The sequence below is a fragment of the Rhopalosiphum padi genome, chromosome 1 (assembly GCF_020882245.1).
Source record: "Rhopalosiphum padi isolate XX-2018 chromosome 1, ASM2088224v1, whole genome shotgun sequence".
NCBI lineage: Eukaryota > Metazoa > Arthropoda > Insecta > Hemiptera > Aphididae > Rhopalosiphum > Rhopalosiphum padi.
In genome coordinates this window covers 90,731,290-90,749,817 of record NC_083597.1, presented here as the reverse complement: position 1 = coordinate 90,749,817, position 18,528 = coordinate 90,731,290, and the positions used below count along the sequence as shown (strand labels likewise).

The following is an 18,528-nucleotide window of genomic DNA, read 5'->3' as shown; positions in this document are numbered from 1 at the left end:
CTTTTATACTATAATATGTATTGGAATTAAAATATAATAACGATTCAATAAATAATACTTATCACATGTACCCATTACCTACTTGACTTAGTAGCTTATAATTTTAATGACAAAGGTATAGATATGATTTTTTTATAATGGCTGCTTTGACAGTCGTGTTTCAACGGTCAGTGTTACAGAAATGTATTCAATATGTGGTTGTCATTAGTGCACTGGGGCTTGAGCTAACCCCAACGTCCCATGGTTTATGGTTAAACCTGGATAATATCATGATATTATAATATACATCCAAATGTTATGTTTATAATATGTATGTCGCATTTTATACTAGAGTCAAGGCCTTAATATAAAAAGTTATATTACTCAAGAAAATGTTTGACATATATAAAATATATATTTTTTAAAAGTTGTTAATATATATGGCATCAAAACTATTGAAAAATGTATGCGGCATTGGTTAAAATATTTTTTTTTTCAAAAATATATTTAAAATTAACGCTAACTTCAATTTATTTACTTTGTTCATATTAGTACTTAATATGAAATCTATACGATACAATTATAATTCATTGATTCCTAGATTTTTGTATACCATCATAAAATATTATTCATCATAATATAACAAGAAATGTCAAATTAAGTTATTAAAATCAGTATAAAATATAAATACTTGGTATTTACTTGTCATGTAAATATTTTATAATGTTTTAAAATAACTTATTTAAATATATATTATAAAAAAGATATATATTTAATTTATAAACATAATTAAAATTTGCTTGTGTAATAATTTATAACAGTAAATCGGTAAATGTTATTTGTTAAAAAGCTATTATAATATTATAACGACGTATTATAATGTATAAAAATAAATATATATAATTATGACGCTGAGTTTAGTGATTTTTTTGCATGCCTGTCTATATGGTTTATCTAATAATACTTTCAAAAATAATCTATTGGATTATTTTAGAACATTTTTAAGACTATATAAGAAGATTAGATAAGCTACCCACAGTCAGTTGTTACTTAGTTATTATGTGATTAACTAATGGTAATTGTATTTTTATTCATTCTGGATTTGTTTTTTTGTCTAAAGGTTATGTGAAATAACCTTTAACTAATTATACATAACATACGTCATATATATTTTCTAAGCATTTATGTTTTGAATTGCCAGTTGGGTTATTGTTGCAATATAATAATAATAGAAATAAAAAATTAATATGATATATAATTGTATAAATCAAGTTGCAATAATAATATAATTTAAAAAAAATGTATTTTATAAAAGAAAAATGAATGCAGTGATTACAACTTTAATTTTTTTTAACTTCCGATAGAATTCTTTAAAAAAGATGCAGAAGTATAGTTGTTATTGTTATACAGACTGTGAAACAAATTTAATTCCTGTGTTAATATATGTATATTAAAACGAATTATTGAATGTAATTCAAGAGAATCAAAAATTGCATTTAATAAATTATATGAAAAAATATTAATATCTTAACTAACTTTCCTCCTAACCACAAGTATTTTGGGTATTACTCTGGTAATACTTTTACACTTTTGAATAATAAAAAAAAACAAAGACAGCTAGGAAATATAAATCTACATTTTTATATTTTTGGTGACTTTTATCTTTTTCTTAATTTGATGCACGAACATTTTTTTGTAGCGTAACTAAATTTTAAAGAAACGAACATCAAGTTATTCGATAATTGATTCAGAGTTAATCACGATAAACTAATAAAATATATTCAAGATTTGGTCAAAAATAAGTACTATTTTACATTTTTTTTTTTTTGCATTTTTAGTTTATTATTGTTTCTAAAAATAATACATTTCACCAAAACGATTGAAATAAATGATAAGACATTTCTTAAACAAAATAAAAAATAATTATCGACTGACTGTTACTATGTTACATTTGTTTAATAGTAACACGTAAATTAAAAATTTTATAAAAGTATTATATTATATATTTATAGTTCTACTCAATATCTGTCAAATATAATAAAAAATTAAAGATTGAAAAATACACATATGCAAATTTTTAATAAAAAAAAAAAAAAAAAATTAATAGAAATTCTATAATATCGAAAATTATCTATAGTATGACGTATGTAGTATGTGGCAATACAATTTATATAAAATTGTTTATTTTTTAACAAAATTTTAGGTTATATTTTGAAAATAAAACCCCTAAGATGGAAAGATGTCTATTTAATACAAGCAGTAGACACTATTAAATAAGATATTAAATATCGATGAAACCCGCTTCATTAGAACATGTTATATAATACTTAACGTTAATGTATTCTCTGGTAAATAAATCTTTATATATATTAAATAATAAATAATTTTATCAGTATAAAAAAAGGTTTAATAAAGAGTAAACATTCTTTAAAAATATTTATTTAAATAAACTAAAATAGAGCATAAACTGTGTTTATATGCATTCATAAAAATATCCTTTTATGCTCCTATATTGATACCAGTGAATAGTAAATAGTAGAATGCATTTTACTGCAGTAAAATAATACATTGCGTATGATTCTGCTAAATATAAAAACGTATTATATTAAATTTAATTAAATTGATCATCACGGTAATACCAAAATTAGAATTTTGCGCTTAAGGCATAAGTGAAATTTGAATTGTTTACTATAGGATGGGATATCCGTATTATATAGAATATTACCTATCTCACTGTCTATTCTACTGCCACCTAACTTTATAAAATAGTTTATTTATACATTTGCTTGTTTATTGTTTAAATATTAATTTAATTAATTAATAGACGATTTAATACTTCAACTAGAATATGATAAGCTAATTCCGAGTCCCCTCCAAACTGCTTCTTTGGCATAAGGTACATAACATTATCAATGACTTATCATATACCTAACCCACAACTGTATAGGTGCACTAGGTAGTGTAAACATTTTTGTACTTAGGAAGACCACAGAAATCCATAAAAATATATGAATGTATTTAGCTATTAAAAATAGCGTTACTAAATTTTTACAATACACAACGATTGTGTTTACTATCGTAAATTATTAATTAATATTAATGAGCATATACATATTAATTAATGCAATCAATTACCTTGTAACCGATGTACGTGAGGAGTAGTGATTCGCAGAGTGCGAAAATCGCCAGTCCGCACTGTATCACCCACAGCTCTACCGGTCGTTTTACCCATTGGATTGCATCCCAATTGATTATGGGTCTCGCTTGAAACGCCTCGTCCGTCAAATTTCGGCTCCATAGGAATTCGGTTTTGTTTCCCATTTTGCATCCATAACTGTGGATAATGTAAACGGACGAGTTTAAGAGATGACAATAAGGTAGGGATACGTGAAGCACATTTTACGACATTACCAAATTAAATTATTCGATTTAATATATTTTTATATGATAGGTATTATAAAAGTTTTTCGCTTACCAAGTCGCGGACGTGGGATCTTGATCGAGTACGACGCGGACGATGTATAAAACACATGTTAGTAGTTTGAAAAATAAATTTGCGATACGAATACGAAGACCTATAACCAAAAACCATAGTTGAATATTAATTTCCATGAATTTCAATAAAACTGAAAATATATCAATAATCTTGGAAAAAAAAACCTTATCAATATCAATAATATTGGGGGGAAAAAATAGAATAGGAATTAATCACGAAACGTATTAGAATCGATGAACGCATATGATATATATTTTAAGACTGCATAAATATCAAAGGTATGTTGTAATTTAAAATATTAAATTAATGATATAAACAAAAACTACTACGTATGAAGTGCAAATAATTATTCATAAATCATATTTAGAGAAGAAAACTTTGTTTATAGACTGTAAATTACCTTGAGACATAAATATTTGTTTTTAACGACATTTTGATTAAAACTAGGATAACATTAAATAGACATAAAATGAAAAGCATTTCAAAACCCTTTTGGCATATATGTATGTGATTATAATACACACATAAAATAAGTCTTCAATTAAAATTTTAGCTCTGAGGATATCTATAAAACTAATTATTTTATATTATTTTTTAAATAATAATAATAGTTACAGTCTATGACATTAAAATATGAATATATATATCAATTATTTTAAAAGGATATACTGAATATTTCGAATCGTAATAATATTTTTTTTTCGAATACGTGTATAATTTTAATATTTTGCATCGTCTATATTTTGCGCATTCTTGTTTGCTGTTAAAATCACTACAAATATAAGCTTTTATTTTTTAAATGGAACCTGTATTTTTAATTTATATATTTGAAAAATGTTTTTTCACGAGTATAAATATTAAATATTAAACCAAATCATTTTGTTTTTTTATTAATACGTTTTTATAGTTCAGATGCATGGAGTAGCGTACTATATATTTCGAGAGTATCCCTTGCCACTTTACTCTTCTTTTATACTAGCTAGAATACTTATAAATAAAAAAAAAAAATGTTATTAGTTCTTATGTATTAAAATTTTTAAATAAGTATTCTGCTTCAGATTATAGAACTAAAAAAATAATATGGATTATAGCATGCAATTTTAGAATCAACCGTATCTTATATATATATTTTAAAGAAAATGACCAAAATTAATATTTTTTGATGAATATTGTTTACTGTTTAAAGGACAAAGTTGTCTTATATTATATAATATCATATGCGAATACATTATACAATAATAAATGCATATGAAGTAAAAACTGTAAAAAAATATGCAATCACCGTTATAATGTTTTTGGTTTAATAGTTTATCGCTGGATATTTTAAGTCTGTACAGTAAAATGTGATAACCTATATTGGTATTATATTTTACGAGCATTTGAAAAATGCTTACAATTGATTTAAAAAAAAATGTTATGAAAAATTAATTATTGATTCTTTAAAAGAAAAAGAATCATTGTGTGAAAAATAAGTTTTTCACAGAAAGGTAAAAAAAAAAAATAAAGTTATTGACTATTGTTATCAAAGAATTATTCTTTAAATACTTTCTTTTAAAACTGTCTACAATTTTTTATCACTACTTTTGTTTTAGAATTTGCTAAATAGTTATAACGAAGTATACTTTACATTCATATTTTATATTTGTTTTCAAATATTTTCTTTTCTTTAATACTTACTTGAGCGTTGGTTTTTAATAAAATATATTTGTAAACGTTCTTTGAATGTATTTTCGTTAACGTAATATTCCACTCGTACCCTGAAAAAAATATAGAGTTATTATTAAATTATAATTCAATTATTAATGTATTACTATTAGTATATAATTATTAAATTAATATTTGATTTAAAGGAAAAATATATTTATATATTTGTTGAAAGTTGAAATAACCTTATAATATCTGAAAATATATACGTCATATTTTTCATTCAATAGCATATTTGATAATTATTAAATAAAACACAAATACATTTTTGTTGTACCAATAGACACCTAATCATATATTTACAAATAGAATTTTAAATTGTATAAGTGTATTAATACTATTTCGATATAAACTCAAAAAATTTTCCGCAGATAATTTAAAAATTATCTAATAGGATTAAATAAGAAATAAGTGATTTTACTCTATTTTTTTTTTAAAATCCCACTAAAAAAAAATTCAATCATAATATTTTCATTAAAATATTTGGCTTTGGAATATAAAACTAAAAATATACCGTGTCGTTCAAAAAATAAAAACTTAAATATTATATTTATAATTATTTATTTATTATTATAACAATACAAATAGAAAAAATATATTTTATTTTGAAGCGAATTAAAATTAGTTAAAAAAAAAAAATTTCTAAAAATGGTAAAACTTTTTAAATAAAATATAGTCTATATTGATAAAACCTAAATAAAAGCACATAGATTCGATTTTATTGTATAACATTCATTTTTAAATTGCATAATTTCGTACTTTATGATATATAAAAAAAAGTGTTTAAGTAACTAAAATACTTTCTCTGCGATATGGAAAAAATGTATCATAGGAAACATAAATATTCAACTAACATTAGCATTTTTACTATTGTGCTATATGCAAACAAATATTATAATAAAGGTAAAAACATTTAATCTCGAGGTTTTTAAAATTATATTATGTTTTAAGATATATCTATTACCTAAACTTAATTTAAAATTATTTATTATTTTTCGAATATCTTCTGAAAAGGACAAAAGCCTATATCATTATACCAATCTACAAATCTACAAGTTATTATAATTAAGTACCTATTTGGGTTACTAAGTATCATGTGTATAACTATAGTTTTGCGTGCATTGAGTAAATTATATTTTATAATTATTTTCACAATTTATAAGACGTATAATTCTTATAAGAATGAAATAATAATAATAATCTGATTTGTTTAAATTTAAAAATTATAAGTATCCAGTGGTTCTTATTTTATTGCAATCTATCTTATTGCACATATTCTACGTATTATATTATTTTGAAATACGATTTATATGATTTAATATTATCGATTAATATATACTGTTGTTTAGAATCAATTGAAATATTAAGTTTAAATTAATCGTACCAATTAAAAACCAAATAAAGTTCCATATTAATCAAACGTATATTTACTGCCAAAGTTTATATGAAATGTTGTAATTCTGTTTTAAAATATTTTAATACTGTTCACTCTGTTCAGCTTCAGTTAAATATGATATTATGGGCCTACTAATTACTTTAAAAAATTTTTTTTCGATTTTTCGGAGGAAATATTGGTTTGAGAGTTAATCTTCATTTTTAATAAATATACCTGTTTAAAAATTATACGCACACATACAATAATCTAACCTTATAAGGTTACTAAAATTAAATTATTTATTAATTTAAAATCAAAATTTTTTGAAGTCCTTTGTTTTTTTTTTTTAAGAAGTCAAAAAAGTTATTGTTTCAAAGAAAAAGATCACAGTTTATGGGTAAGGTAATGTATTATCTTAATTGCATTTCAAAAACAATGATTGATCATAGCTTGAAAATTTAAAGAAATTCTCTTTGTACTAAACTAAACTTCTGTGTTATACTTTTTTCTATACTTAACTTGTGTTATATTTTTGTGCATGATTCAAAAACTATAATTAGTTTATCTAAAGTATATCAAGAAAGTTTGTTATATAAGCATGTAGTAGAATACTAAACGTTTCCAAATTTTCTTGATGCCTTGTACCTATATATTATTTATACTTTACATTTTCAATTTTCCTATTTAACACATCACAATAAAATATAATTGTATAAAATAAAATAATTGAATGATATAGTATTGCGATTAAATGTATTTATTTATAAAGGTAATTGTATTTAAATATTTTGCAATTATGCAAAACACTATTTTTCCAATCTAATAAAAAATATATAATACATTTTATATTGTATTAGAAATTTTAAATAACAGGTAAAAACATTTTTATGGTGATTAAACTATGATTCAGGAAATCCTACAGTGATTGTAGTATGGCCTATATCCGCATATTATATTGTATTTGTCTTACAATTTCTACAAAACTGTAAATTTGCGTTTTTCAGAACCAATTTTTAATTTTTAGATGTAATATTAGATTCATCACAAATTTATTGGATAATTGATTTATTATTAAACTATCCAAACTTAAAGCTAAGAACACAAGCTGTATTTTGAACATGTTCATTGGTTATTACGATATTTAAATATTTTTTACGCAAGATATGAGTATGTTAGATATTATTATTTAAAAATGTCTTTAACTTGATTTAAAATTAATAAATAACCATAGTTCTGCTAAATGCAAATTTGCTGTTAAGCGTTTTTAAATGAAAAAAAAAATGTGGGTGTCCCCTGAGCTTTAGAAAGTTGATAATATAATATAAATTGTTTATATTTTTCTCGGAAGATTGATTTTCTGTTTCTGCGCTTATAGTATTTATACTTTATTTTATTTTTTTGTTAAATGTTTTTTAATCTTTTTCGTTTTTGAAACTTCTATTTCACATAAATGTATGAATTAATCTAAACTTTTTTAAATTTATTTTTCCTAATTTGATGATTAAATTTAACACTTTTAACTTTTGATTTAGTCACTTTTATTTGAATATTTTTCATTGAAAATTAAACTAGTCTTGTAATAAATAATTAATTAGGTAATTTACGTTATACTGCTAGAGCTGTTACAATTTTATAATATCCTTTGATATCATAAATGCATTTAATTCAATTAATTAGTTCTAAGGAATGTTAAATAATATTAGTTGTACATTAAATTTTATAAAATTTAACGAAATTAATTAATATTTTTTCCTCTATTTTTAAATTTATATAAATTATGAGTAATAATTATTTTTCCCATAAAAATAGAATAAATAAATATTATTAGTATAGTGTTATGCATCAAAATAAACTATTGTCTATTAGGTTATTATTTTTATTTCTGTTGTCCATTACTCAAACTTATTATAATAGTTTTTTTTTATTATTTTAGAATTGTTCATCATATTCCATTGTTGTTTTATCTTTATTAATTTAATTTTAAATACTTTTCTAACAATTGAAAATTATGTTTAAATATTTTTTTCAATCACAATTCCTTTATATAATGTGGTGCTACACCACATGGGTGATCTTTGTTTGAGCACTAAAGTTAAATATTTGCGGTAATATCATACGCGTAGTTTGAAAGTAAAATACATTTTCTGCAGTGTAGATAAATATTTATATATTTTCTACATTATCATATTATAGTTACTATACTTTTCATTTTCTAATATCAAATTACGTACAGTTATTAAAAAATAAAATTTCCTTAAAAGTTTTCTTGAATAAAATACAACTTATTTGCATAAAGTACGTATATTGTATAGGTACATATAAATTATTAGTAAAATAAGTTGTTCTAAAAACCACTACTTCAGCTATTATTCTACATAAATAATAGTTATTTTTATGAAAATAGAAGAATTTGACTTTTTTATAATTATTAACTATATCTATATCATTACAATTTATTAGAACAACTTTTAAACTTTTGTGAGGTTATTTATTGATATAATAAACAACTTGTAAGAAGTAATGTTTTTTCCTGAATATAGAAGATGTTTATTCAATTTAGGTGCAAGACCAATAATGATATACATAAAAAAAAACTTTCATCAAAGACTTTGGTAAGAAAATAGTTATTAGACATTATTTTCCGAAATCATAATATGTAAATATGTTGATCAATAATTCTGATATTTAAACAAATATATCCTATTTTTATTTTAATTTTATATTTCATAATATTGGAAGTTTGCTTAACAGTTGGGAAAACTTTTTCCTTCCTAGAAAACAATCAATATGTATTGAAATAATATTAAATGTGTATAAAGTAGGCGTATATACTGCTTAAATAAGTGAACAAAACAAAAACATAGGATAAATATAAATGGTTAACTTATAAGTAAATTAGTTGGTACATATTATTTTTGTGTTACAAGGTAAACACAATTATTAAATTTGAAGAACGGTTTTTTATAAGATTTTGTTATTTTTTCAAGATATAAATACCTACAAAGTTTTACAATGAGCTTATTTTAAAATATAATGTTTTGGATAATTATTAAAATTAAACAAGTCAAATGTATGTAATATTGTTATTGCAAAAAATAATCAGTACCCATATCTAGCTAATATATTTCTAAATATAAATACAATTTGATATTAAAATGAAATAGCTAAAAAAAGAATTAAGTTTATTTCTGTTTTATATTACTGAAACATATGAGTGTGATTTAAAAAAAAAAAAACATTAATACATATGTGTAATTTGACCGACAAAAATGTTTCAGAGAGAAGGTTGAAAGTACACCCCAGGGCCATGTATGTTAAATGTACAGTGATGAATACCAATACATTATTTTGAGTTTGTTTATTTCGTTTTTATATTTAAATTTATTATAAACACTCCAAATTAAAATTAATAATATATGGGTGATGCTTAATTTAGAAATAAATTAAAATACAAATATTCATAAAACTGTATGATTTTGATACGATTTTAATAAGACTGATTTTAGATTATAATTATAATAATAATTTTTTGTTAACGGAATAAATTCAAATTATAAATATTTTGTATAGTATAGTGATTTTGTAGAGTAATGCAATTGTATATATAATTTCTTTTAAATGATATAAAGTAAAATATAACATATTTATGTTATAATTTATTAGTATAAATCAAAAATAAATTATTTCTTTTAGCAAGCTACTTTTTTTTGATAAAACGTTATCAAACAGAATATTTTTAAATTACAAGTACCTATTGCTACGTAATAGTATGTTCATAATCAATCAAAGTTTATTTTATTTACTGTAAAAAGTAGATATTATTGTTATATCGACTAAAGCATTATGTTTTTTTTTCATTCCCTTAAAAAAATAAAATGTAATATACAAATAAATATATTAAATGGATTTAGTATATTATTATATGTATTTCTGTGAAATACGATAATAATATGGCATACGCGGTATTTGCCAAAGATGATTATTGTATAAACCTTTACCTATGCCTACATCTACTGATTTTTTTAAAAATCAGAAGTGTGGAAAAAATGTTCTACTTAAAAAAAAAATAATGATCCATCCCGATTATATCGTGTTATATCGTATAATTTTTCATGATTTTGAATTTGTTGCACAAACACACGTAAATACGTATACATTTAACGATTTAAAAAAATGCCTTTATAAATTATAGCACAGAATTAAAATACCACAGACGTCTGTTGGTTTCAAAGCACTACGTCAATTTGAAATTTAAGTGCACATTAATACATAATACAGTAAACTATAGCTGACAGTTTTGAGGACGAATTATTTAATCGTTCACGGTTAATCGATAAAGTTTAACCTATTTCACAGACAACTAAATTATTGAATAATACTAAATAATAATAATAATAATAATAATAATAATGATATATGCATAATATATGCTAATGTATGGAATCGTATTTGTTGATTAATCTATTCCACTGCAAAATACAAGATTATAATACCTAATATGTATTGTTGGAGATCTTAAATCACTTGAGTGTATCACAATATCCTCAACGGAGTATATTATTATTTTATTGATATCAAATTTATTGCCTAGATTATTTGGATTAATTTATAAATTAATTTTTATTTAATATAATAGATACTAGTACTATTGCGGCCATAACTGACTCCAGTGTGTCATATAATATTATCATTAATGGACTTTAATAATTTAATACAGTTTGATTGTTTGATATGATGACATAGATATGCTTATTGGAATTCGTATATACGCGGTTTCCGGGCGCATCGTTAGTATTATATAGCTATTGTAAATTAATATGCTATTATTAATATATTATTATATTATGATTCTAATACTGGTGCGGTGATTATATTTAAAATTTAAAATTATAGGTAATTTATTAAGTTCCCTTACCCCGTAATTTATAGTTATGTACGCTGTTATGTTAACATTACAAAGAGTAACATTAATATTATTATAGCGTATACACTATAAGCATTTTTACATTTATAACTACTATATCGATTCCCCCGTCACCACGCCCTTATATTAAAACTATTAAATTAGAGACACGCTTCCTTAAGTAGTTGGATGCTGAAAATCAATCGATATTCGATTTATATTCATTAAAAACATTATAAAAATCATCCGAGATTAAGATACATTTATACTATGACAAAATATTATGTCAACAATGATTTTACAATTTATATATTATTATAATGTATATTGCATACCTATTAAGTATTTAATTAAAATGTGATGATATGTTCTACTTTTATTAATATTATAAGTGGTATTTTTACTATGATGATAATTACTAGGACTAGGACTTATAGGAGTTTGCATGTTTTTCAATAATCATTCAAAACATGAGTTTAGTAATGTATAGAAATTTGTTTTATATTATTATAAGTTTAAAGCGATAATTTTCATTTTGCATGCTCAGCTCTCTATAAGTGCATATTTTGTTATATTTGTATTTTAAGCACATATTTCACATATTTTATTTAAAAAGATTTTAAACAATATTATATGACATGGAGAATACTATTTTATACATGCTATATAATATTTAATATGAATTTTCTAGGAATTGGAAAAAATATATTAAAATGATTAAGTATAAATTATTAAATAATCCGAGTAATTTCCCAATTGTATGTGTGTTGTGAAAAAAACATGAAATCGGTCAATAAGGAATACGCCGAATACGGTCAGTTGGAGTCAATTCGTCTGGTTGTATTGTATACGTTTTGTCTTGCGTAAATATAGTTAATACAATTTTCTAAACTTAGTACAGTATTATTTTTTTTTTTGTGAAAATTAAATTAAAAATGCCTTAAAAATTTGTAATTTTTGTATTCTAATAAAAATTAAATTATTTTTAAGACCATATTTTAGTAGTTTTAGAGCATATATTATGATAATTTTTAAGGGCATGAATTCATGCATATTTCAAAGTTTTTAGAGCACAAAGTCACTAGCCGTAATAATTACTATGATAATTTTTTTTCGCTTATGAATAAATATATAATTTCTTGAGAAATGAGTTGGTATAGGCACCTACCTATGTAGTATGATAGTATTTCATAATTTTTGTTTAATTCTAGTTTAAAACCATTATAAATGTTGAAAATAAATGCTGATCACAATATTTCTATGAAATAATAATTGATATAATATATATCAGGGGTGGCCAACATGACTATGTACGCGAGCCATGTGTATTAATAAGATTATATTAAGAACCAATTATCTAATCTGTACTTTTATACCACAGAAGTAATAAAGATAGCTAACAGCCGATAAACATATCAATTTACAAAATATAAAATTATATCGTTGTTAAAATAGTCTGTGTTGAATAGTCCTATTGTAAACATCTCAATTTTTTTGTAACTCTTGGAGTTATTAGAAGATGAAGGTCTAAAATAGTTTATAAACAATTGTCCCTCTATATTGGAATTTTGGAAGCATATTTCTATATTAAAATACCCAAATATTAAAAACTGTGCGGTAAAATTGATATCATTTTTTGGAACGACGTATTCATGTGAATCACTTTATTCAACAATGAAAATAATTAAGTCAAAATATCGGTCAAATTTGACTGATGATCATCTCACAGAATTACTAAGAACTGCTCTTACATCAATTCAACCAGATCCGGTTTTTGTTTATTAATCTGTACAATATAGCTTTATATCTATACAATAAAACTTTTTTTTTTATAAATGTATACAAAAAAAATTAAAATATTTTGGTTTTTGTAAATAAGACCGCGAGCCGAAATTTGATCAACCCTGATATATATATATATCTAAATAAAGACTATTTTTCAACGGCTACATTGTCCGAACAGTTGTACTCTTCACCGGTGACACGCGCGTGAGACAAAGCCACTGTCTGGTCCACCGGAGTTCATTAGTGATGGTCATATAGTCGGACGCTGCGCTATCAGATCGATGTCAACGGACGTTGTTCGCTATACCGCACATCCATAGGCATACCGACGCCCCTATATTGGCCGGCGCTGCCTTTCAGAGTACGTGTCGTGTACGGCGATCGCCATCCGTAAAAAGACTTTGGTCGCCACCGAAAAACCGACGGAAACGGAAGAAGAGGTATCGTTGCCGTTCGATCGTTTCCTGGCCACTTTTGACATTCTCACTTTTTCTCGTCCGCGTGTATTCTATCTGCCTGTCCATCCGGCCCGTTATCCACACGACGTCGGCTGTGACGACCTAGCTCAACACTTTTGTGCCGGCATTGTCAATGATGTATATCACTGTCTACCGCCGCAGATGCAGGCGTGTCACGGGCGCACCAATCGCGCTTTCGCATCAGTCGCACGGCCGATGTTCATGGCGAGAACTTTATAGGTAGGCAGTTCACAAATTAATTTTCTTTGTGTTCGTCCTCTAAACGGTTATTTTCTTAATATATATTACATTAGGTATATAATCGCTATGTGAAATGATTCAATTTTTACCGTGTCTTTAGTTCAATACTTACAGCGCTTATAATAATAAATCATTTTAATGAGTCCGAACAAATGTTCGAAATTCTACAAATACTACGTATATACCATTACATTAATTAAAATCGATTTTTTTTATGACCGATGTTTCTAAAAGCTCAGCTATTCAGCATTTTTTTTTCATCTATTTTCCGAGAAAATAAAAGAATTTTATTTTATCCTTTATTTAATTTCTATTAACTATATATGTTATTATTTATCGACATAATAAAATAAAAACTTATGGAAAGAAAAGTTGTATCTCGTTTATTAATGATTATAAAATGCTAAATTTATATGAAATAAACAACAATATATATAGTATAGTATATAACCAACGACTGTGCACAATATTATTGCACAAAAATGATTTAATTTAACGAATTATTCAGTTTGTATGTGCCTATAAATAATTATTTAATTATGCAGTCTTTTGTGAAAATATTATGTATAACAAAACCAATATTTTATGAATGTGTGTGTAGTAACACTTTCCTAACATGCAAAGAAGAGTTTCAAACTAATTTTAAAAATGTGGTGATAATGTTTCAATCATCGCATTGACAACGCTTAGTAACCAGCCTTCAGAGAATTACTAAATGTAGTTGTTGTGCTCAAATGATTCAAACCGTTAACTTAAAACTGAATAATCAACCACATTTTGTTAAAAGCTAAAATATTTAGGAAATACTCATGGAGTTTAACCCTTTTTATTTTCATTCCCATATATGTATTATAATATCAAAAGTTTTCATTTGAATAAAATTGTATTACAATAAGTAAGATAATATGTAAATATTAGAATCAAAAGGATTATATTAGATTACTATTGCTAGTATTTTAAAATAACTTACAGTGAAACAATTGAACCGAAAACGTGCAAAAGGAAACCCAGGACCTTGTTTTATTCGATGAATAATAATGTTTTGTAAAGGTTCAGAGGAAAAAAGTAGTTTTTAAAAATGTGTATTTGAATACGACATGTCAGTTGATCGTAAAATTGTGCGATAACATGAACTCATTTTTATATGAACAATTTTAAGTTCTATATAATATGTTTTATAAAATAGTATTAAAGGCCATACTCCATTCTGTTCTTTAATATAATCGAAACTTATCGATTTATATTACATCGAAAGATATAATGTATGAAATTATACTTTGATTGGTATAATTTTGCAAGAATTTTTATACGACAAAATTCGGAAAAGAGATTATACTTAAAAATATTATTTTGTTTTTAATTTATGCAACTATTTAACGGTGGATTTTATGTTTAAGTACGTAAAATGTAGATTCGTGACCATAACAATTATTGTTAATTTGGTACACAAATTGAGCAACCTATAATCTATTTGGAAATCATAATCTAATAGTTAATTAAATACCACTCAGTTAATTTATGCATGTTTATTTATTTTATTTAATTATTAGAATATTTTCTAATAAATGTACCTAAATACCTTATTAGCTTATATAGGATATTTCCTATAATATATATTTTTTACTACAGTATTGACATGTTCTTCTACTAGTGAGAAATATTAAAAGTGTACAATCATTAAACTAATTCGTTTAAAAACTGTAAATATTTTTATAATGTGTTGACAAATATCCATGTCTAGGAATATATTTTACATAAAAAAATGTAATTTATTATACTGTATAAATTAATTATACCAGACTTGTAGTATTTTCATCCCTAAACCTTAATTAAACATATTTTATTTAAATATTATTTAATATAGATTTAGCGAAGACAACTTTTTGTTTTATAATTTGGTATATTTAATATGTATGGTATACATATAGGTATTTATATTGGATTGTAAATATGATTCAATAAGTTTCATTAACAATTTTCAATAATGACAGCAGCTTAAAACCGTGATCGTTTTCCCCATAATAATTTGAGGATGTGGATGCGGTTATTGTCTAGTAATTACAATATAAGTCATTCTCTTGTACCGATGTGTGTGAATTGAGACGAGCCGGTACTTAAGCTAGTTCCCCAATGTTCTTAGATGTATTGTTATGTTTTAATCTACACATACACACATACATGATACATCTATATATAAACTGTGTTTATGATTTAATACAAACTGATAAATAGACTATACTCACAATAATTAATATAATACATAATGGTGTCCTCTATTATTAGATTTTATTAGTACAAAAATGTTTTAACTACTCACGTATATGTGTATTAGCTTGTTTAGATATATAATTTTTAAATAATTTAGATATTTTTTAGTGAGTTTATATTTATCTCACAGATGCCAATACGGTATTAAAATATTTTATTAGTTTTTAAAATGTTTATATAATAAAATGCATCGAATGAACAAAAATCCCACAAAAACATTTATTCTTCATTGCAAGTGTTATAGCCTATTGGGATATGCTTCAAATGCTATAGATAAACAGTGCGTGCGTAGGTTGTGGCATAAATATTACTATTCAATTTAAACTTTGGTAATATAGATTTAGTGTGATACATTTTGCACGATCTAAGACTATTGCAATAACAAAACTACACAGTTGTTGGATAGCTTAAGATTATAGTAAAGGTATTTTATGAAAAAGCGGCGATATATGATGAGACAATTTTCGTTAATATTTAAGTTAAACATTATCTACCAAAAAAAAAAAAGAAAAATAAATTAAATTCAACAAATATAAATACTAAAACTAAGTTTCTTAAAATAATATTATATTTCATTTTTTAATGTATATAAAATACAAATGCAACGACAACAATATGACTTTAATGAAATGAATGTTAATTGAATTTATGATAAAAATAATTAGTATTTAAAATTAAAAACTGAATACCTATTTCATGAAGAATATTTTTGCAAGTTGTATATATTACAATAAAATGGTTCTGTCTTTTTATTTGAATTTCTAGTAAAAACCCACTGCTTAAAAATATTCTGAAGTTACTTATATGTTTTATTTTAATATTTATTACTTATGTATGGTTTTTTATATCGTTTAGAATTTGTACAATTTACAATAATTATTATTGTAATGGGTAAATATTAGTTTGATAAAAACTAGAGGTGAAAAAGAAAACAGTTTATAAACGTGCAATGTAACAGTTTATATTTACTTAAATTGTTCATACTAAAACATAATTTTATACGTACAGATTAATACAGTTTATATTTATTTAATTTTATCATAATAAAACATAATTTAATACGTGCAGATGTCCTATACAGCTAAAATCCAATTAAATATCTTCAAATAGACAATACCACTAAAAATTTGAAGTATATCAATAGCACATAATAATTTTTTTTGTGCTTAATGTCAACAAAACCATAATATATAGTATGTACAAAATATTTATGCCTCCGGAAGTGTTTTCAAAATGCAGTTTAATAGTACATCATCCACTAGTCGTGTGAAATACTCAACGGTGTTGGTATAGAATACAATGTAAGTGTCAATGAATATTTATACAGATGAACACATTATAAGACATGTTATAAAATGTATATACATAGACGATGGTCGATGTATGATTTAAATTAGCATAGTTACAGTATAGTTTATATTATTGTCTTTTGAGGCATAATAATTATTGTACTTATACTTTATACTAATATATATATGTATATATAAACTTTCGAGTAATATTATATTATATCGAAATAAAATTAAAAACTATTTATAACGACATAATGCATAATATATTTTACATCTATTAACAAGTTTAATTTTAATATGTTTCGATTATTGATCCAACACAAAATACACGTTACATAAATCCATAATATTGCTATTCATATTATATTAAATTCTAGATATGGTTAATTTTCGAGTGTATAGGTAAATATTTTAGTGTTTGACATGCTATCACGCACAAATTTACCGATCATCAAACAAATCAACAAACTTTAATAAGATTTTCAATTTTGATTTTCACTAACAAAGATAATTTATATAATTTATATACCTCTATAATTAAACAACAATAGAAACACCATAAAAATCAATTACAATCCTATTTTATAAAGTACTTATTATAATGTATCAAGATAATGTTATGTTGAGGTGATTTGAAAACATTTTTTTAGTCAGGTCTTGCTTATATAGATGTTAATAATGTTTTAATATTTATAAATTAATAAAAAAATATGTCATTGAACAACGTCACTAAAGTGTATTTTTATAAAACATGAAATTATATTTTAATTTTAACTCCACACTAATAACACAGCAAAAGATTAACCATTAATTTAAAACTGTCTAATGCTAAAATGCCGGAAGAGTGAATAATAATATTATGATAATATTGTAATATAATAAAAATAAACAGAGTCAAGTGTCACCAGTACAACACATTGATTCGTACATATTATAATAATATAGTATATTGTCCAGTTATGATTAATGTCGTTTTTGAAGTTAAAGAAATCAGCAAAGGTTAATAA

The 18,528-nt window shown here is 23.6% G+C and overlaps 1 protein-coding gene across 11 annotated transcripts in view; it reads right to left on the bottom strand.

The window, feature by feature from the left end:
* LOC132918660 (potassium channel subfamily T member 2) overlaps positions 1-18,528 on the bottom strand; it is a 157,732-nt gene that overhangs the window by 31,652 nt on the left and 107,552 nt on the right. For all 11 annotated transcript variants that reach the window (XM_060980058.1, XM_060980057.1, XM_060980056.1 and 8 more), the window contains 3 exons: positions 5,153-5,232; positions 3,455-3,554; positions 3,115-3,313 (listed from right to left, as the gene is read on the bottom strand). In XM_060980058.1, coding sequence (XP_060836041.1) covers positions 3,115-3,313; positions 3,455-3,554; positions 5,153-5,232 — 379 coding nt within the window. The remainder of the gene's footprint in view (positions 1-3,114; positions 3,314-3,454; positions 3,555-5,152; positions 5,233-18,528) is intronic.